This window comes from Stegastes partitus, unplaced genomic scaffold (assembly GCF_000690725.1).
Source record: "Stegastes partitus isolate 25-593 unplaced genomic scaffold, Stegastes_partitus-1.0.2 Scaffold11, whole genome shotgun sequence".
Classification (NCBI taxonomy): Eukaryota; Metazoa; Chordata; class Actinopteri; family Pomacentridae; genus Stegastes; species Stegastes partitus.
Window position 1 is genome coordinate 1,639,640 of NW_007577742.1, and position 21,213 is coordinate 1,660,852.

At 42.7% G+C, this 21,213-nt stretch overlaps 1 protein-coding gene across 4 annotated transcripts in view; it reads right to left on the bottom strand.

The window, feature by feature from the left end:
• The window catches only part of bnc2 (basonuclin zinc finger protein 2), a 95,771-nt gene that overhangs the window by 35,219 nt on the left and 39,339 nt on the right, over nt 1–21,213 (bottom strand). For all 4 annotated transcript variants that reach the window (XM_008287432.1, XM_008287423.1, XM_008287440.1 and 1 more), the window contains 2 exons: nt 10,999–11,101; nt 8,769–9,004 (listed from right to left, as the gene is read on the bottom strand). In XM_008287432.1, coding sequence (XP_008285654.1) covers nt 8,769–9,004; nt 10,999–11,101 — 339 coding nt within the window. The remainder of the gene's footprint in view (nt 1–8,768; nt 9,005–10,998; nt 11,102–21,213) is intronic.

A 21,213-nucleotide genomic window follows, 5' to 3' on the forward strand; every position in this document is an offset into this window, starting at 1 on the left:
TGGGGAAAAAGGAGACGGCGATAGACACGGTGCAACGCACAAACACAGTAGTCGCCAGTGTGTGGTTCACCAGCATGTGTGTGTTTTTGTGTGCGTGTGAGGTCCTTCAGTGTGTGTCACACTCCTCTTCCTCCACCAGTCTGCCGAGCTCATTTCCTCCACAGGCTGCCTCCCTGCTACTTTATGAGTGAGAGCTTCTACAGCTCTCACCTCAGGACACACTTCAGTGTCTAAATGTTTCCATTTGTGGGGGAAGTGACACACATTCACTCACACCGCAGGGCATCTACCCATAACTAACCATCTTGCATACAAGCAGCAGTGAAATGAAAGTGATTGGTTAAAATTCTCACTCTCTCTCTGTGTAGCGGAGCCTGTGTACGGAGTATTTGTGAACATTTTGGCTTCTCAAGTGGTATTTAAAGTGCATGTATACTTTCAGCTGCTATATTAGACATCAGTCATAATGCGGGGGACCAGTTTGAAACATACGTTGACTGTCTTGCAGAGTACCGTTCATTATCTGCATTCACTTTGTCTGTGCTTTTTAGTCTGAAACCTTCCATTTATTTGTTTCCCTGTCTACAAGTCCTGACCCCAGAGAGTGTGTTCGGTCCCAAATCACTGCTTATACTACACTAGTAATTTCCACAGCACTGCTAAACAATTCAGTGTGACAATCAATGCAGGACTAGAGTCTCTTGTGCAGATCGATACAGTGGGATGCTGCTAGACAAACCAGTGCTACATGAGATCAACACCTTCCCACACCGTCATTAGTGTCGCTGACCTTGAAGTAAAATTCAATTTCCCTCTGCAACAACAACCCACCCTCGGCCCCCTGAAAAGCTACTTCAGAATTCAGAAGCCATTTCCTCCTTCCAGCGCAGGCGAGACAGGATATTATAACTTATGAAAAGGATATATGGAGCAAGGGATGCTGACAGAAAGAGAGGGATTCTGTTTGAGGAGGTAATTATAACACTGGCTTCTTTGAAAAGTAAAGAGGACAGAGCCTGGCTGAGGTAAATAAAAATTCCTGATAGCGGGCTGGCAGATCCCCAGTTTCAATTAGGGTGCACGAATGACTATGGGAGCCTCTCCTGGGGAGCTCTGGCTGCATCGGGGCGGCAGCGAGGACCTGTTGAGGGAAGTTTCCTGGGGCTTGGACACTGGGTAAAAAGAGAAAGTCAAATGTGCAGTGAGAGAACCAGAGATCCCATTACACTGATCAGTGTAGCGCGTATCACACGGAGCAGGCTGGGGGCGGAGGGGGGGACAGGGTGTTCAGAGGGAATGAGGAGAAAGAGGGCGCCCCATTAATACAGGCAGAATATTCCTTTTTATTCTAATTATGACATGCCAGTGGAAGAAAAAGTACTGGTGGCCCTTTTTCTTCACTTACATTTGGAGACATCGCGAAGTGGACAGAGATAGCAGCTTTTTCTCAGACGGAGATTGAAAGTGAACAGAAGGGAGTGTGTGTGTGTGTGTGTGTGTGTGTGTGTGTGTGTTGGGGTGTGGTGGGGGCCATGGGAAGAGATGCAGCCAGGGAATCAAACCAGCATCTCGGATAAAGCTGTAGGATTGGCTACTAGGCTTTGAAGTCAGCCTTATCATGGGGATTTGAGAGGGAAATGGGTAAGAAGGTGGCGCTCATATACTGTCTGTGTATGTGTGTGTGTGTGTGTGTGTGTAGCTTAGCCGAGTGTAGTTTGATAAAACCCCTACTGGGATCCCATGGGAGCCCCTAGACCTGACCATGTATGTTAAACATATCACTTTTCACATCCAATGTTTGCCCTGCACAGCATGTTAACTCCCCAATCAGATTTTATTAGAGCAGCCCCTCACGCACACACACCTCTGTCACTCCAATATGTTTCAACGTGGAATATTCATGATTATTAGATTTGACCATATACTGGGTCACCCATCCTATGTTAAAGGAGCGTTTTCAAATATACATGTGGCCACCAAGCATGTAATTGATGCATTTAAGGGATTTCCAAATGTGGTGTAATTACTTATGTGTCTCTTGAGAAGAAATTGCAGCGTGTATTGGCTCTTTATCGTGTTCTGAGATACAGGATCTGCAATTCCAGACCACATGATATGAATATGCGACTACAGGCCTGCTCTGAATGTAATTATATCAAATCAAAAAATATTTTTAACAAAGTTGACTGTGTTCAGGAAACAGTAATGCGTTTCTGTTGTCATTTGCTGTGTGCACATTTCTGCAGTTGTTAAAAAAATTTTTTTAAAAAATGGTACAAAACATTTAAAAAGACAAGTGATAGATTTTTGAGGGCGAAAGAGAGAAAAAAATTAGAAGGATACTGTGATGTACTTAGACACAGCAATGTAAAGATGAAAAAAACAAAACAAAATACAGCATAGAACGTACTCGATAAAACCAGAGTACGCACTCGGACAAAACATCCTTAAATCTCTGCCAAAGACAGATAATTGACTAAGTGATGACAGTGTCGACAGCTTCAGAGATAATAGATCAGAGAGGGAAAATTGCCCACATATGGACAGAGCAGAGAATACAAAGAAGGGACTGATGACATTAAAAACAGACAAAATATGTGAATGTATGACATGCAAACACTAGAGCAGGATCATGCAGCAGCAGATGCTTCTGTATTGCCATTTTAATCCTGATATTACTTATAAAAATTATCTGGCAAAAAAAAGATTAATTACATTCAGTCAGTTAATCATCACCACCGGCCTTTATGCAGCCAAATAAACAGAAATCCACAGAAAGGCAAACGCACTTCTGCTTATAAAAGTCGACACATTAAGTAACCTTCGAAATACTGTGTAACACGAAAGCAAATAATTAAAATCAACAGAAAAAAATGGCTGTCTTTCAGAGCTATTTTATTCTCAGCCTTCACCTGATAATTTAGAAAAATGTAGAATAAAACTATGTAAAAGCAAACAGAAAAACTGGTTTCATCTAATTATTTATCACTATGATTTTTTTTCCTTAATTTTAAACTCGCAGCTTGTGAGGCCTTGTTGAATCTATGGTAAAATTCAGACTACCTTCCAAATCCAATATAAGGGGAATTATTTCCCAAATTCCTGCATACAATGTAACCTGCTCATAACCTTGCTTCTCCAGCTTGAATTCATTTGAGGCTCGGGTTCAGGATTCAAGAGCGAGGGACTGAGGATTTGGCATGGGCAGGACTTGTGTAAGGAGCTGGCTGTGAGCTCTGTAGGCTGGGAGAAAAAGTGACAGTGGAGGGGGTTTTAATTCCTGCAAATGTTACATGATTTTTAGATTGTTTGTTATGACGTGATGCACGCTGGGTTGAATGTTTCTTGTCGATAAGTGCTTTTATTTTTACATACAATTGTCTATGCTATCAAACGGTGGGGTTTGGATGCCTTACTGATAATGCTGGTCTACCTTTCTCTGACTGATCCTTTTATCTGAAATCACATCCTTTTATCTGTAGCTCACTAAGAGGTGAGTGATTGAGAATAAGAAGGAAGAAGACACCCTTAAGAGCACTGGGGAGGACAAGTGTGTGTGTCTGTGTGTGTGTGTGTGTGCGCACGCGCGTGCGTGTGTGTGTGTGTGTGTGTGTGTGTGCATGCAGAGGGGGTAAGAATCACCTTGATTCAGTACACCGGCCGTCTTTGAAGTGTTTGGAGCCCAGCACGGCTAGCGCAGAGCCAACCGTAAGCCTTCCAGCAAAAATCGAGCCTGACCTCCCCACCAAATCATAACCATATGAACATAAGAATTTCCACCTTAGGAGAATGCTTTCTCCCCCGTCCATCTCCCAGGGTGAGGCATTAAGTAGTGATAACAGAAAACAGGTTCTGAAAGAAGGGGAGGCACTGGGAGGTGATGGAGGGTGGAGAGGAGGACAGGAGGAAAATAGGGGTTACAAGTGTGCCGTATGGAGGAGATTGGAGACGAGGATTGTGTCCAAAAAAAGTTGTTGCACGGAGCCTGACTACCTAAAATGGAAGTTTCTCAGGCGAGGATCAAGAGATATGGTGACCTTCACAGTTGACAGAATGAGAGACAGAAAGCGGAGAGGAGGGGGGAGTGCAGTGGGGGAAAGGGGAAGAAAAAAAATAAGACAGAAATTCTGAAATGTGACTCTAACTCAATAAATACCTTTCTAAACCACTATAGAGAAGCCGAGTGGTACCTTTGCTAAGGCCTCGGGACCCACCTGCAACTGGAAATGGTTTCCTGTCTTACACAAACACTGTTGCACCCTAATCCATGTAATTACATCCCATATTCCACATGTGTAAGTACACATGTACAACATTACAGTCACAAGGGTTTTTTTTTTAATACCAGCACAGCCCCCCTGCAGCCCTCAAACACTCCCCAAAAAGCTCCACCTACATCTGATGTTCGTACTCATTGGAGAAACAATACATTTAACAAGAAGGTAGATAAATATATATTTAAAAAAAAAAATAAAAAAATTGCAGAGATTGTTTTACTGTATTATTAACTTTAAACACAACCTTATGCACAGCCATCTGCCACTGAAACAAAGCCCTGCGCTGGAGAGCCGTTGGGGTGGATGAGTGTGATTTTGTGGCTGCGTGTGTGCCTGATAGTTTGAATAAGCATTCCTCCGATTGTGTGCGCAATTAGGGTTAAGACTGTTTGTGTGTGTACAGTATGTGTGTGTGTGGTTGCGTGGCGGCGGTGGGGGTTGTTAGCGGTTCCATCTGGGTCTCCTGGAAGCCGTGTGGAGTCAGGAAAACCACATCTCATAAAAGCGGAGGCAGCCCAATGTTCTACAAGGACAGAACATTACTGAGAATGTCGCTCAGGAAAACCCTGGGCTTCGGCCCACATGTTGGCTGCAAAGGCTGTATCTCTCTCTCGCGCTCTCTCTCTCTCTCTTACTCTTTCCACTCATTCTCTCTCTCGCTACTTATTTTTTACTTGGTAAGGGATAAGAAAGAGGAAGACAAAATAGACAGCGCGGAGTGTGGGAGACAGAGGCTGAGACAGAGAGAAGCCAGCACTGATAGCAATTCCATCTGTCGGTATCGAACAGAGGAGTGAGCAGTGACAGGCTGCGGGATGGGGTGGAGTGAGGGGGGCATCTGGTGCACATTGGCCGTGGGTCTGTCTGGAAACAACCATGGGAGAGGAGGGAGGGAGGGAGGGAGGGAGGGAAGGAGAAAAGGATGAAGGCCCGAGGAGTGGAGAAGGTAAAAGTCCTGCCAAAGTGAAGGGCAAGGAATTCTGGCAACGAGTAAATGTGTCTGTGTTGTTCACATATTGCCTTGGATTGAACTTGAAGTCGGGGGAATACAGGAGGAATAGCAGAGAAATAAAGAAGTGTTAAGGGTAAAAACAAAACCTTACACACACAGATACACACACAACTTTTAGTCATCACTGTCTGGTGAAAACCTCTTATGATTTCAGAGATATTTTAAAGTAAGGAATTACTGTCTGTCAGCGGCAAAATGCTCCTTCCTGCTGCTTACTATTTATTGTTTTTGGTTTTATCTTTTTATGTGCTGCGTTAATGGTTATTGATGTCATGTATATTTCAAAACAAATCAGAGTTCTGCCCACATGATACGCCATTGAACTTTTAATGGTATTGATTAATTTCTTCAGTTTAAGGAGCCTATTATAAAGGTAAACTGCAGAGTGTAAATGTACTTAGTCACACCTATGCGGTGTATTTACTTTAGATATACAGTGAATGGAAGAGAGGAGAGTGGAGAGTACATTTTGTCTCACATATTCAGGTCAGGTATCTTTTGTAAATTTGAACTAAAAAGCTCTGATGGCACCTTTGCAATATTACTTCATTGTGAAGTCTATGAATTTGTGTTGCAGGGTAATCTAACCGTCAGTAAAGCGGTTATAATATTGAAAGTAAATCTATAAAAATGCACTGATGCTATGTGTAGCTACACGAGTGTATAAGCAGGTTGCTGCTGAGGCAGCGCTGATGCTTGTGATATGAATGAACAATACATGAATGATTGTTCCAAGCTATTCTTGTGCATGAATGTATACGGTACATAAGGTATGTAGGTGTTTGGCTCACTCGCTGTGCGTACTGATCAAACCAGATGAGTCTTGGTAAAGCTGTAATCCTGCACTCAGCTCAGCACAGTGCAGGTCTCCACCTGAGAGCACATAACTCACAGAGCCTCAACATCCATAGAGAAAAGCTTACAGACACAAACACACACTCCTCGTAGGTCCTAAAGCCAAAGTTGGTGTGTGCGCAAGCATGTGAGCTGTGTGATTTACACCCGAAGAACATAAATGATGATAAGGAGCAGGCTAGGGAGTGATTGTGGGTGACTGTTGGCTCAGCTGGGAGGTACGACTGACTCCACGGGCCGCCTAGTGAAGTAGCCCGCTTAAAATTAGTGCCACAAAGAGAAGGAAAATGTATCAGTCAGAAAAAGAGAGCCGAATACTGAAGCGTGTGTTTTCCTGGAGTCTTTTTTTTATACGTTTGCAGAATATAAGCATGTGGTCAGGCATCGGAGGAGCTGCAGGTAAACTCTGTCGATCTGTCCGGTGCATCTCCGACACCCAGCAAACACACACAAGCTGAAATTGTCACTCACTGTAAACTGTTCATTACCACTGGGACACACTGTCACATAGTACTGGAAAAGAAAAAAACAAGGTATAGAAAGAAATAAGAGGAGAAAATCAAAGATATCCATAACATTTAAATACACACAATGTGTCAACCAGAATCATCAATTAAAATGTAAAGTAACGAAAGGCCTAATTAGAACGTATTAGTTAAGAAATAGTGAATGTATCTACTGGATAATGATGGCGATTTACAGCATATCTCATTAAAATAGAAATTAACATCATTACTCCTGTGGCCTCCACACTTTTGTTCAAATCCTAAATCAGTACAAGCAAGCATTTGAAGGCCTGACTGCTAGGATTACGGTAAAGTAATTCATCATCAAATAACGTCCCCTGACATCAGTATAAAAAAGACAACTTATTATCTATCATCTGCAATACTGTTCTCCTCATTTTATCTCTCATTTAGTGCGGCGTAGTGGTGGGGAACACACCCCTGACATAAAGCGTTGCCTGGAGGCTCGGGGAAGATGATTGAATTTCATAGCTACTTACAGGCTAATAGGGCCGTACAATGACTACTTACTGTCCTTAAGTGACTGGCTGCTTCTCTGTGGCCGCGGCCCCTTTGAAGCCCTTCTGAGGAGATCTAGAGGATTTAGCCAGTAGCGTGACATGAGGCTGAGCAGTTGAGCAACGGTGCTCCCACCAGCTGACTATTAGAACCAGCTGATAAAAACACAGAGGCTACAACTATGGGAACCACAGCACTCTAAAGGTTACTCAATACAAGGCTTTCTCACACTGCAGGTCTGTAGCATTTAGTTAGCTCTCTCAGGGAAAATATTGGGATTGAACAATGAAAACGTTTTTTATTTCGAGCTGAAACAGCGGGCGATTGGTGGAAATTTTTTTTGTTTTGGTAACTGGTCAAACGTTGTTGTTTAATCAAGCAAATATAGTCCGGTTTCTAAAATGTGATGTTTTTCAATTGTCATTGTTTGATTTTATTTCTAATTGTCATTTCTTAGAACAAACAGTTAATTAGTTAACAGAAAAAATGCATGAAATATGAATAATGACGCCAAAATGTTTTATTTTGTTTCAATTAAAAATAATAATAAAACAATTAAAGAATATAAACAAATGAAATATGAATATTAACGTAACAAGCTACTAGATTTTAATTCTATTCTATTCTATTCTATTCTATTCTATTCTATTCTATTCTATTATATTATAGTTTCTTTCATTTCCTAAACTTAGAGATGCATTTATGTCTTTCATAAAATACAAACAGACCGTAACAAGCAAACATGATCTAATATATTACTGACTTCTATGTGACTGCTGTTTTGTGTGCGTTCTTTTTGAGAAAGTGACTCGATGGTGAGCGTTTTACTCACAGAAGCTGTTTCCACATACAAACCAACCTCTCGTCACCATGCTGTTCCACTTACACTCTTGGAAGACTAGACCATATATGCATACAGATAAGCACATGCGCGCACACACACACACACACACACACACTGCTAACCACATGCACATGTTCACTCACTCTTAACTAATTCATTCAGGAACACTTTGGTTTGGGTTTCAACACCAAAACCTCTGTACCTTTGATTGAGAAATGTGTCTGACTGCAATTATATGGGATAGAGGGGTGGAGGGAGGGAGGGATGGACGGATAGAGAGAGAGAGAGGAAACGTGCTACAGTGGTTTTATAGTTTGCTGGCGTGACATTTTTCTCCACTTTTTTTTTTTTTTATTCCTTTCTTTTTTTTTTTTCCAGCAGTGGGGCATAGTGTTGACAGGGCAGGAAAAGGGGGCACAGTGAAGTAGAAGTAACAGCAGGGAAAATGTGAAGAAAGTGGACGGGCAGTGGGACTGAAGTGGTCTAGATTGTCACTGTTGTGCTTTTGATCAATACCTCTCAAAGTAACTGCGATGTCAGAGAAATCTGTAGCTACACTTGGTGAGAAAGTGATGGTGGTGATCACAACGGACATAATTCCCACTTTCAACAATCACTTGAAAATTGCAGGCAAATATAAAAGCATGTGTGGGGATGCAGAGAGCGAGTACCGCTGATATCTGGTCCTGACATTCACACTAAACCGTACGGTGCTTTACATGTGTGGCGCCGCAGCATACGCGTTGGTCACTGACCTGCAGTATGTAGCCCCTGACGTAGTCTCGGAGGGTCCAGCCCAGGCCGTGCAGGATGTGCAGAACCTCTTCCTGCTTGAGCACGGAGAACAGGCGGTCGAGAAGGATCTTGAGCCTGACGGGTACGGCCTGGGTGCCGTACAGCATCAGGCTGCTGATGTCGAACACCACATTGGACTGAACGATCTCCACCTGGGTCGGGTGGTAGAGGTGCTGGGTGCTGAGCTTGTCCAGAGCTGCATGGATGACCAGGTGACAAGGGGAGAAAGAAAAAAAAAAAAACGTACACAGATACACAGAGAGGCCCGGTTAATGACTATCAAGTTTCTCTCACGTCTCAAATCTTCCCTCATAAGCGACTGCACAGTCAGCATAGCCGATAACATACATTATCTATCAGATAAAAGCAGCGGCATTAATGTTATTATCGGCCATTCGTTCTATTTAATCTAATCTCGTGCTCTTTAACGTTTACGCTGCCTTGGCATCTTCATTTCGAGTTGCCTGCTCTGTCTCCACCACGACCCCAATCTGCATTTCGCTGGATACCTTAACGCTGATACATGTTGACTTGTGACTGGCCTTGCTTATTTATTTATAATCACATATGGTTCATGTACAGTACTACGAAGTGAAGGCTGTACGGTTGGACTCAGAAGTGAGAGGGACAGGGCTGAGTGATGGCTGAACGAGGAGGGTGCATACCACAGTTGGACGGACCTTTACTGCACTGGATTTTCCCCACTTACTCTTTCCCTACATTTACTGTCTGCGTTGTGCTGTACAAAAAAAATGGACCAAAAAAGCCCCTATAAAAAGAAGCGAGAGGGACCGCAAACGTATTATTTCTTTTCTGCACACGTTTATACTGTGTCAGTCTAGCAAACATTATTATTATTAATTTCCCAGTTTTTCTTATGAATGGAAACACAACAAAGAAAGTGCGTGTAAATTGGTTGTAAATTGGGTGTAATTTGTTAAGTAATAGCAAGAAATGATCCACTAGGGAGCGACTGTCCTTTTTCTGTCATATCTTTGACTCTTATAGTGACTTTAATTTCAATAAAAATACACTTTTCACAACTTTAGAATCAAAAAGTCTTGCGGAAAAACCCCGACTAAGTGCCACAACAAACTCCAGCTATATGATAAGGGAGCCTTTATGTTGTGGTAAAAATCTGGGCATAAAAGTTGAATCTGTGGCTGCACCTCATAAAGCCTAATTGTGAGCGCAGTGGATCGTACGTTTGTTAATGCCCACGCCGTTGCAACCTCAGTCACCTCTTTCTCCTCTCTGACTGTCTGGGCGACACCTGGTCGAGTCTTTCTCTCCTCCTCTCTGCCTCAGTCCCTCTCTATTCCTTTACCTCATACATCTCCCTCCCTTACTCCCTCCCTCTCTCTCTCCCTCTCTGCCTGTCTGGGTGACACCTGGTTGGGTCTCTCTCTGATCCTGGGACGGCTTTTTCCTGCTGACGAGGGCTTTGCCTGACAACACAGCGCAGCCAGACACGAACATAATAAAAAATGAAGAACTACTTGTCAGAGTCCCTGCCAATGCCGACATGAAATGAAAAGTGGGGGAGAGGAGCGATGGGTGCCTGACAGTTCAGAGGGAGAGATTAAAAAATAGTCAATGGGGTCCTGTGCGATCCGCTGAAGGGCCCGTGGCCTGCTCTTGTGCGGACGCAAGCCAAACAGGTGTTTTCTTTTATCTTTTCCCCCTCCTCCTTCTCTTTGTACTTTCTTGCCTCCTCTCCCTTTTTCTTATACCCCGCGTGAAAAACTCATAAGGTGTGGTCTCTCGCTTCTCTATCTCTCTTGTGGTTGTGTTTTTTTTTTTCTTTTTTTTTTTGATCTGGTATAAGATGCAAAAAACAAGACTTTGAAAGCAACAAAAAAATACAGAAGCAAACAAGAACAGCAAAGTTACTTCTGCTGTGAAGATTAGCGAAAACATTTGGGTTTTAGTACATTCTCACCCACAGAGAGAATATGTTTTCTAGAGGAAATAGAAAAATTGTACAAAGCACATTACAATTGCGAGATATAAAAGTAATTTTCATGCTACTGGCATCGATAGTAATTTGCTGTGTAGAGTACAGAAATGAAGGTCAGGACCTCCTTTTAATCCACAGCAAGAACAGTTTTATGAGGGTCAGAAACTCTGATCATGTTTATTTATACCAGATCTAGATACAACAGCTGCACTAACAATTAATTTTCTTACCATGAGCTACCCAGCCATGTTTGCACTGGTCACATGTTCGTAGGTGAATCTTCCCTGGCTGGAAACACTCACATGTGCAGTTCACCAGTGTGCAGCGAATGGCCTGTAGAGACACAGGAGACAAAAAGAAGAAATCCACATTAATTACAGTTTGGGCAGAAAAGAGAGATAATAGAACCAAGGAGCAGTTTTCAGCTGACAGACACGAATAAAAAAAATCAGAGGGTGAGGAGTATTACACAGACTGGTGCAGAACAGCAATCCATTTCATACCAAAGACTATACTTTGACCAAACAGTTTCTTAAAAATGTGATGACAACATTGCATCCACTGTCACAGACAATAAGTCTCAGCCCCTAAATTTCCCAGCTGTGACCTGATTCCAGTGTGTGACTCTGCCTCTCCATATACAGTACTATTGCTGAGTCCACATGAACCAACAAAGGACTTCCCTTTCTGAAAACACAGAAATGTAACTTGTTTTGACTGAGGCTCCATTACTCAACACTGGAGCTGCACTTAGTCTGACCCCGGAAAGCTTTTAGTAGTGAGAGGTTAAGTGTCCAGACTTGACGAGGGCAACTCAGTGCAGCACAATGCATCGTCTGCTGAGGCTTACTCCTTCATAAAGGGCTTATAAAAATCTAGCAAATGTTCAGGTACATTTTACAGGAGTTCACTTGATCTCGTAAGATGTTTCTCATTCTTCAAACAATGAAAAGATTGTAGAGTGTGGAGAAAGTGTGTGGTTTAGACAGAAATCTGCACAAATGAATACAGCTTCATCATTCAAATGAGTGCAGCAGCTGCGAGCTGTAAATTTTCACACTGACACGGAGAAACAAGGAGACAGAGCAAAAGGAGGGAAACAAAGACAAAAAGAAATTAGAAACATGAATCTTAATAAGCATTGGCAGCCCTTTGTTTATCAGACATTTTTACTTTATCAAGACGAATTGATGAATAAAGATAGTAACACTTCTGCAACCTAAACTGCCTAAAGGGAATCTGCAGCTGTAGGAGGATTGGTGCAGCAAATCTTAGTTATTGGGGGAAAAAAAACTTGGAATTGTTTCGCAGGACTTTTCCTTTTTTTAAAAAAAAAAAGTCAAACATGCATTTTCTTAACATTACAAAGTAATTTGAGAACGCTGGCTGTCGTGTACAAGTTCATAAACAGCAGTACAACATGGAGAGAATAATGCATTTTAGATTCGGTACACATGGGTGCATGTGGTGTTGAGTTAGTGTTGAATGACTGAGGGATTTTCCAACGTGTTAATTCTTTGTAATGTAAAGAAAAAGCTGCAGTCAATAAAATTACAGAGAAAATATTTTAGCAATGTGTAAGGCAGGGAATTGGGTGTAGTGTACAAGGTGACTGCTGCGAGTAGCTCAGTGTTTATTTTGACAAAATCCAAATGATGCAGTTGCAAGGAAACTTGTCGGATCAAGATATTAAGACACAAGAGTCTCTGTCAGACACAAGGAGAGAACCACAATGACAAAATGACAGCTTATTTTCACATCAGAGCCGCACTTATCAGCTCGTGAAACTTTATGAATTTATAGTCTGCACTGAGTATGCCATCTGATATTGTCTCTCTGTTTTTCTCACAAGGCCGTTGTGTGACAGTAATGTGACACAGACGTGCACACAGAGGGTTGTAGGTTGTAGTCCATGTCTGTGCCAACAACCTATATTTCACAATGCCAGAAACAATCAGTGTTTCCAGATAGAATAGGATCAGCAGCAGACATCAGCCTTTACATCACAGGACAGAGGCGCGAGCAGTAATAACAGAGTACTTCTGCTCTTTTCTGTATGTGCACATTCTGGTGTTTAACAGGAGCAAATAACATATACCTAGTCTGTGGATTACACCAATATCCTGTAATTCAAGATATAAAACTCAGCTAATCTACTAAGGGACCATAAAATCTATCAGAATCCCCCCTTGCTCGCCCTAAGGTGTTGTAAACCAGATTAGTTGCTGGAGGTGTCAAAGTGAACACGGGCTAATCCAAGATTAAACACAAAATTACACCACTTCTAACCATGTCACCTCACAGTTTGACACCGAATGAGACAGGAGACAGAGATTATTTGACTTTACACCATTTTTTAAGCTCTCCAGGTGCGGGCATGGCAATCCTCACAGTGTGTAAGGATTACACGCCATGTGTCAGTCGGAGCGTACGTACGTTATGCACTGAGCCGACGTTCTAATCCAGAGCAACGTGCAATAAATGAGTTCAGTGTTCCTTCCCTCAAGGACACACACTAAGCAGACATGGCCTTTCACGAACATTTCAAAGTGAAGGCTATCGGGTCAAATCTGTGACCTTTCACCTGTAATTTTTCTACATTGTCCAAATGTAAGTTACTCACTAAGTAGCCTAGAATCTTCTTCAAACATTAAAAGCTGTTTAAGCTTGTAATATTATATTATATTCTTATCCCATTATAATTAACACTAAAACAACGATTACTCTGAAATGCCAGAGAAATGCTGTTGTAATTGCTCTCTTCAAATTCAAACCTTCAATCGTATTAAGAGCTGAGATTATTAGATCAATAGAAATTTAATCAGCAACAGTTTTGATCATTAAGTCGAGCAAAAATATCTTAAATTCACTGGTTCCCATCGAATGTAAATATTAAAAGACCGTGCAGAAAAAATGTGTAATTTACACAGTATGAAGACTTCACTTTAGGAAATTGCAGTGACCATAATTAACTGGCATCATGTAAAGTAGAAGCAGCTAAGCAGCAAATATAAATGTCCTGGTTACTGCCCAAATCATGTTGCACACTGGTCCACCTTTTGTCTGTTTCTTTATCTGTCACCCAAATTCTCATTGTAATTTATTTTATTTTATTTTCTGGCCACAGATGACTGCCTTTTACACAGTACGTAACTCTCCTCACAGAGATTTAGCAAAATCTAATCTTGAGTAACCAAATTTAGCTCAGTGATGTCACACAACTCAGGCCTTTTTCTAATTACCTCTCTGTGCGGCGGCACTAACAGCAGAAGATGGAAATAAACAAATGGAAATATCAGATGCACCTCTGCTGTTTACGAGCTGGGGTCTGACAGCTGACAAGATAGTTAAGGGGCGTCTAATACGGCAATTAGAGCGTGCCACTGTCTGCAGGGCTGCTGCTGTGACAAGGCGCCCTCTAATCACTGACTTATTACGCCGGCTAGCAGCACCTCTCATATCTGGCCCATTAAGCAGACAACAGCATTAAGAAGCATTAAAGCAGCAAGCCCCCTCAACTGAAGAGGCACTGACGGGAATAAAAAGGGAAGGGAGGGGACGGACTGTGCCTGTTATTTCTTCGTATTAATTTGCGCATTGTTCTACATTCAGTTAGGAACGCGTAAGAGAAGAGCAACAGAAGAAATGTTTGTGATGTGATGGCATCAAGGTTGATCATACACAATGAGATAAAAGATTAGACTGAAGAGAGGCAGTAGACAGATGTGTCAAAGATGGCCATCAAAAACAAGATCATCAAAGATGTGAGTTTGTATGTGTGTGTGTGAGTGTGTGTGTGAGTGTGTGTCTTGTCAGAGGAAACAAGAAAGACAAAATTACTTCTCATGATCTCACGTTTTCAAAACTCTGCTTCTGTGGCGAGCACGGCTCTGGATTGCATTTGGCCGTGGTTTAACCTGTGTCTGGCCTGGGTTGGGTCAGGGACAGGCCTGGGCCCAGATCCCACCGCTACACTCACACATATTTGTCACAGCAGGCCGGGGGAGGAGGCTGTGTTATCTGAGGCCCGGCCAGATACACAACATTAGTCACTGCGCTAGCGTCTCGCCAGGGTTTCCTCTTTGGCTCGCAACTAAAGAGGACGACGGTGAGCAAAAGGACAGAGGAGAGTGTGTGTATGTGTGTGTGTGTGAGAGAGACTGACCGTGTGTGAGACTTTGTAAATCACTAGAAAACGGAGCAGCTAGAACGTGAAGAAAATCCCACAATGCTGTAGAAATTAGACCCAGACAACAGTCAACACTCACTCACAGCTTCTGTGTTACTGTTATGGTCAACAACTTAACCAAGCTGCGTTCAGAAAAGCATCATTTTCAGCCCTTATCTTGCTCAAGTGTGTGTGTGTGTCTCACTGCTGGGTTTTGTTTAGCTGCAGGCTTGATGTTTCATGGATGTTTTGCTTGGCTCGCAGTCCCTGTCCCAGCCCAATTGTATAAACACTGACAGTCAGCAATGGCCAGCATCAGACTGGAGAGGACTCTCAATTAAAAGACTGTTAGTGGGACAGATGGACTGAGGAACTGCAGGAAAGAGGAGCTGCGGAACGAGATGGCTTCAGCTTGGACTTTTGTAGTCGGCTCCAAGATAATTTTAAGCAGATCGACGGGGAGATCAATGCAGATACATACGAGCCAGTCCAGCCCTAAACCGAGCAGCATATGCAGAGGTCAACAAAGACACTGCTTTGGCCTCTACAGGTCCGATGAAACCACAGAAGTGATCCTAAACTAATATCCTGTACAACTGTATTACTGCCCTGTTGTTTTTTAAGGTTGACGTTGTAACTAAATGCCACAAAAAACACCACTAAAACACCAGTTGCTGAGTCTGTTTCAGCCTCTGTGTATCCTCTCTCTGCAGCGTACAATGAAGCCAACCCAGACAGCTGCTGGATGCTGGGTGGGTATTGTTCCTCCTACTTTAATTGAAACCTTTACCATGTTCAACACACAGCTACAGACCACATTTCTTGTTTGGTGAGTTAAGCAAAGCCGAGATTTAAATGAAAACCCTGTGTGTATGTGCGCATCTGTGTGCATGTGTGTGAGTCTTTGCAGCAGCAGCTTCAGATTTAAATTTGTCTCTGCTTAGGGTCACTGTAAAACACTGGGAGCATCTTGTCCTCTCTTCCACCCACAAGATATTATCTCATCCATGAGTTAGCTGCTGAAATGCTGTCAATTTCCTGCCAGAAATGTGCAGCCAACATGTGTAGGAAAAGAGGCACAGCAGCTTTGCGTGTCATAAAACGGGCCCTGACTCCGTCAGATAGATCAGGACTTCACAATGTCCATATTGGAAACAGGTGACAAATAAAACACGCCGAATGAAGAAAGTCTTTGTAGTCAGACGCAGCATGCCACAAAATACAGGGGAGCAAATACCGCATGCCAAGGCTAATCTTTGCTTGTTTGATTTTATACATTGGATTTGACTTGAAACAGAGCTTTCTTGCCTTACAAAGTGGTACAAAATAAACAACGATTAATCACTTATGCACTGACTTCAGTTTAAAACAGTGTTATACAATACAGGGGGGGAAACTGTAGTCCACAGGACAGAGTGTTTTCCCTCTCAAGTCCCCACAGTGTAAGGCCCATCCTCCATGTCAGTTCTCGTTTGGAGCCCAGCGGCTGGCAGTCACAGAGCCAGAGGTCCCTGTCCTTTGTGCAGCTGTGCGTCTGGGCTTTGACACAGGGCAGAGCGACCAGAGCTATGCTAATGGGAACCAAATGGGGCGTGAGTCCCCAGTGGATTACAGAAGGAGAAGAGAAGCATGTGTTTTCATGTATTCATGTGGAGACCTGGGACCCCACTCTTTTCTTCTCCTCTCTCTTTTGTCCTTTCTTTAAGTCTAAGAAATGGAAGCAGCCATGTCTGTTGCTTGCGTGGACGTTCAATTAATGTGACACATTTTAAGAGTCATTGTCAATCAGGAAATGTATCTCAAATCTGAAAAAATATATACAAATGTTAATACAATGTTTGGATTTGGCGCTTTTTGAAGGCGTCTTTGTGACATACTGTAAACTAGTTGGTCTGAAGTTAAAAGGGGCCAAATTTGAAAATGAAGTTTGGAATTGAAGCGGGCTACGTAAATAAACATTTAACAAAGCCTAGTGAACAATGAAGAGCATCTGAACTTCATTGTTCTGTGTGAACATATTGTGTCTGTGAAAATCTGAAACATAAGTTTCAGATGTTTGGCGCTGCACTTTGTTTTCACCTGCTTTGACTGCAGCAAAATTTGTCTTTTGTAGCAGCATTAGAGCTTGTTGGCCCAAAGAATGAAAAGATCATAAGTTGGTCAAGATTTCAAACGCCCAGAAGTGCCAGAAGTAGTGGAAGAAATAACAAGTAAAGTTTGAATGTATTCAGATTACTGTTGGGAGATAAAATGGCAGGTTGGCATTGCTCACCGTTTTCACAGTTTCCAGCTGTTTGTTTTGCCATCTGTCATATCAAAGACTTTACTCAACGTTTTGTGAAAATTTGCAAAATGTGTTGCTGCTGCCTGCGAGCAATGAAATTGTAATACAGTTGTCACTGATAAGAATCATTAATTAGGAATTTAAAAGTTCATAACAGGACAGCCTAAACATCTGAGTTTTGAGTGATGACATCCGTCATGCGCTGTCATTCCAGATGACGTCCAGTTTCCACTTTGACCACAGCTCCGCATTCCTTCACATACACAGACACAACACCCATGCGATTACTTCAGACTCAAGCACGCACCCGGTGGAGTAAAACTCCTGCTTCCAACATTCCTACTTATGCTATGTGGATTTACACAGTCACAGAAAGTAAATCTCCGCATGATGAGCACTACCCCTAAATTTTCAAATCAGATCAATGATGAAACTTTCAGCCTGACTCGCTTGCATGATAAATAGCCGCGCATGTAATTCTGGACACTCATGCGTGTTTATGAAGCGGACGGATAAAGGACCCAGCTGGCTTTGATATTGTGAAACAGAGAGGAAGAGGGAGCATAATATAACAATACTGGACCAAAAAACACAACTCTGTGATCTGGCTATCATATGCCATGCTCTCAGACAGTGCAACCTATACAGATGGAGGGATGTACCACAGCGTTAACACTGGACTATACTGTCAGTTCAAATACCGAAGCATCAAGGGAGCAGCAGTTTCTCCCATCTTTTGTGTAGACAGCAGGTCCAAGCAGAGGCCCCCAGTCCAGGCCCCTGGCCCCTCTCAGCTCTCCTCAAAGCATTTCCCCAGCCAGAGATCAAACCATCTGCCCAGTGACAGACCTCTGGGTCCACAGACACAAGGCCAGGTTCAAAGAAAGGTGCAAGGGGAGACAGGGAGCGAGAGAGGGAGAACGAATGGAAAGTTGGCGAAAAGGTAGAGGAGTGAGATAGCAAGGGAGTGTGGGGGGTGTGTGGGGAGGTGGGTTTGGGGGCTCAGGCAAGCTGGTGTATTGGAAAGGTGGGGAAGAGTTGTTGCAGCAAAGGTGGAGTAGGCAGAGGAAAGCTAATGAGGGGAGCAAGGTAGGTAAGGTGAGAAAATGCTGTGCAAAAGATCCTAAAACTCCAGAAAGATTCAGCTTTTTTTTTTTTTTGTAAGTTTAGAAGTAAGGGAGCAGAGCCGATACTCTGAAATACTGTGTTAATGCCATGATTCAACTAAAAAGCTGAGGAGAATAAATCTGCAAAAAACAACAGCTTTCATTGGAGCCCGGCTGAGATATCAGCATGGGGAATATTATCAAGCCAATATTTTCTTATTACAGATGCATCTCTACCGATGTAAAGCTCGCTGTAGGTCGATTACAACACAGAAATTCTAAAGCTATGTTTACTTTACATATTTTCTTTCAAACACCCCCTTAGTTTATTTTTAACTAAAAAAAAATGTCAAATTTACTACATGCATTGATTTTTAATGGCCAATTATGACGGACTTCATCCAAAAGTCTGGTAATGCTCTGGATTTTTTTTTTTTTTTCATTTTAATTTATAACTCATATTAGAATTGATTGCTAAAAATCCAGTATGGTTCATGCTTTTTTAATTTAGTTCATTATTTTTTTCAAACAAGCCATTATAACATGCAGAATGCCAGAAAGTCTTTATATTTGACAAGGTTGCATTAAGCTATCTGATATTTTTGCTGCCTAAATGACTGAAAAGATTAATGATTAATAATCCAAATTGTTGGCTGAGATTCTGTTGTTTTGCGTCTTTTCACCAATAAAACAAAAAGTTAGAAACTACTCCACCACTCACCAGGATCTCGATTGTTCAGACACACACTTCCTTATCACTGACCATTGTTTGGGCAGGAAAGGAAAGAAAATAAAGAGGCCATTGTCGTGAATATATACTAGATCTGCTCTGACCTTCAGCCTATCACAGGGAGCCACCTGCGGCAGATAAGGACGACTCCCTGTCAGACTTGACACCTGCACTTGCTGGCCCACTGATTGCCCCTCGCCGAATGCAAATATCACAGTGACGGACCGGCACCGCAACATCACGCTCGGCTTCTGTCCGGGGATTTGAGGGAGTGACGTGACCACACAGTGCGACCAGATGCATGTTTAGGTGAGAGAAGCAAAAAAGAAAAAAAACAGAGGGGGAAAAAAGAGTGGGAGTGAAAAGGAAAGGGGGAAAAACAAGAGGAGCGGTGGACGGGGTCTGGATGGTGAAAACAGAGGGAAGATGACCAACATCGCCTGCTCTTTACTTCCCTTCCCATCAGCACCCTAACACAAACATAAAGTATTAGTCAGAGCGCCAGACATACTGCTTGACCCCCTTCTCCGAGAGGGGACATCTCCATGGTGATCATCGGTTGGTGTGGGCGACGGGACACACATGTGGTGCGAGCTTGACAAGCAGTGTGACGACGGGAGGCCAGCACTGCAGAGACTCCCCCCCAAATTGACATTTAGTGATCACACTAGTCTACAGGGTGGGACTCCGGTACTACCTCTTGAACTACACACACTAAAGCGCCCACACACTCTCCCACATTCCCTCTCATGCAAACATGTGAACACACACACACACACACACACACACACACGCATGCAGTGAATTCCCCTACTCAAGCAAGCTCCCAGCCAGAGAAATCTTGGAAGAGCTCCTAGATTTAATCTTGCCAATAGCTCTTTATTTTCTTTGACCATTTTTAATGTAAAAAAGCGTGCACTAATTGTGTGTAAGCAATCTCCAAATTATGTATATGTTTTTTTTCAACTCAACTGAACACTACTGTAGACGGATTGGCTGGTTTTCAAGACACACGACTGGGCAATAATATTTGTTTCTTTCCTCAGAGTTTTGTTCAAACAGTGTGTCAGCAATGGTGGTTTACTTGTAAACACCTGGGTCTGCGCACCCAACAGCTGTGGAAATACAGAACTACGCATAAGCCACGCTGAACCGGAGATAATTGCACTATTCTAATTATTTGCAACCAAATACTTGTATCTGAATCGTTTGTTAAATCTACACTAAGCCACTTAAAAAAAAAATAAAATAAAAAAGCACTAAAAGAAGCAACAAGAAAAAGAAGAAAAGTCAATTGTTGTTATTTGCAGATTTATCTCTTTTTACCTCATCCAGCATAGCGAGAAGACTGCTCCTGATTCAGTTTTGTAGTTCCCGCTTTACATGCAACACTCCAAGAAATTGCTGAAACTTCCATTAGTAATTGCAGTCTCAAGTGACACAGAGAAATGGGACACAGACATACAGACAGAGAGGGGAGGGAGACAGTATTTAACCAATAGCTACAATACTGCAATGACAAACGTGTCACTCCCAAAGCCACACAATGGAGGTGGAGGGGGGGAAGAAGTGAGGAGTGTCTTTGCCGTATGTGTGTGTTTGGTGGGACAAGGAGGGAGGGAGGGAGACGGCAGACCAAAGGAAAGTCCATCTGGGTGTTTCAGTCTTTATCAGTCTTACAAAGTTCACAGATAGAGGGGCTGAAGTGGAGGCTAGACGCTGTTCCAGAGCCACAGGTCAGAAAGAAGACGCACGCCGAGCAGCTCAAACAGGTGGAAAGGAAGGAAGAAAGAAAGACAGCAAAAGGAAGAAACTCATGATTGCATGAGGAGAACAGTGCCAAGCCTTGGTGATTGCCATTCTACAATCGACCTGACCAAATTGCAAAATTCCCTCTCAGGACCTTCTAAGTCGGCTTCATTTGGCTAAAGCCGGAATCCTTATTTCTGCAATTATAAAGCTATTGACTAATTCGACATATGTTAGCGTGTCTTCCAGCCCTTGAGTGCTGGTGTGCCATTGAGTCATTAACTTTGACAAATTGTGACAGACTTTTTTATTGCCACCCAATCATGAGAAACAAGACTGTGGCAGAGGAGTTAATGAGTGGCATGTTTCTCCTCTTCCTCCCCCCCCCCCTCCACCTCCTTCCTCTCC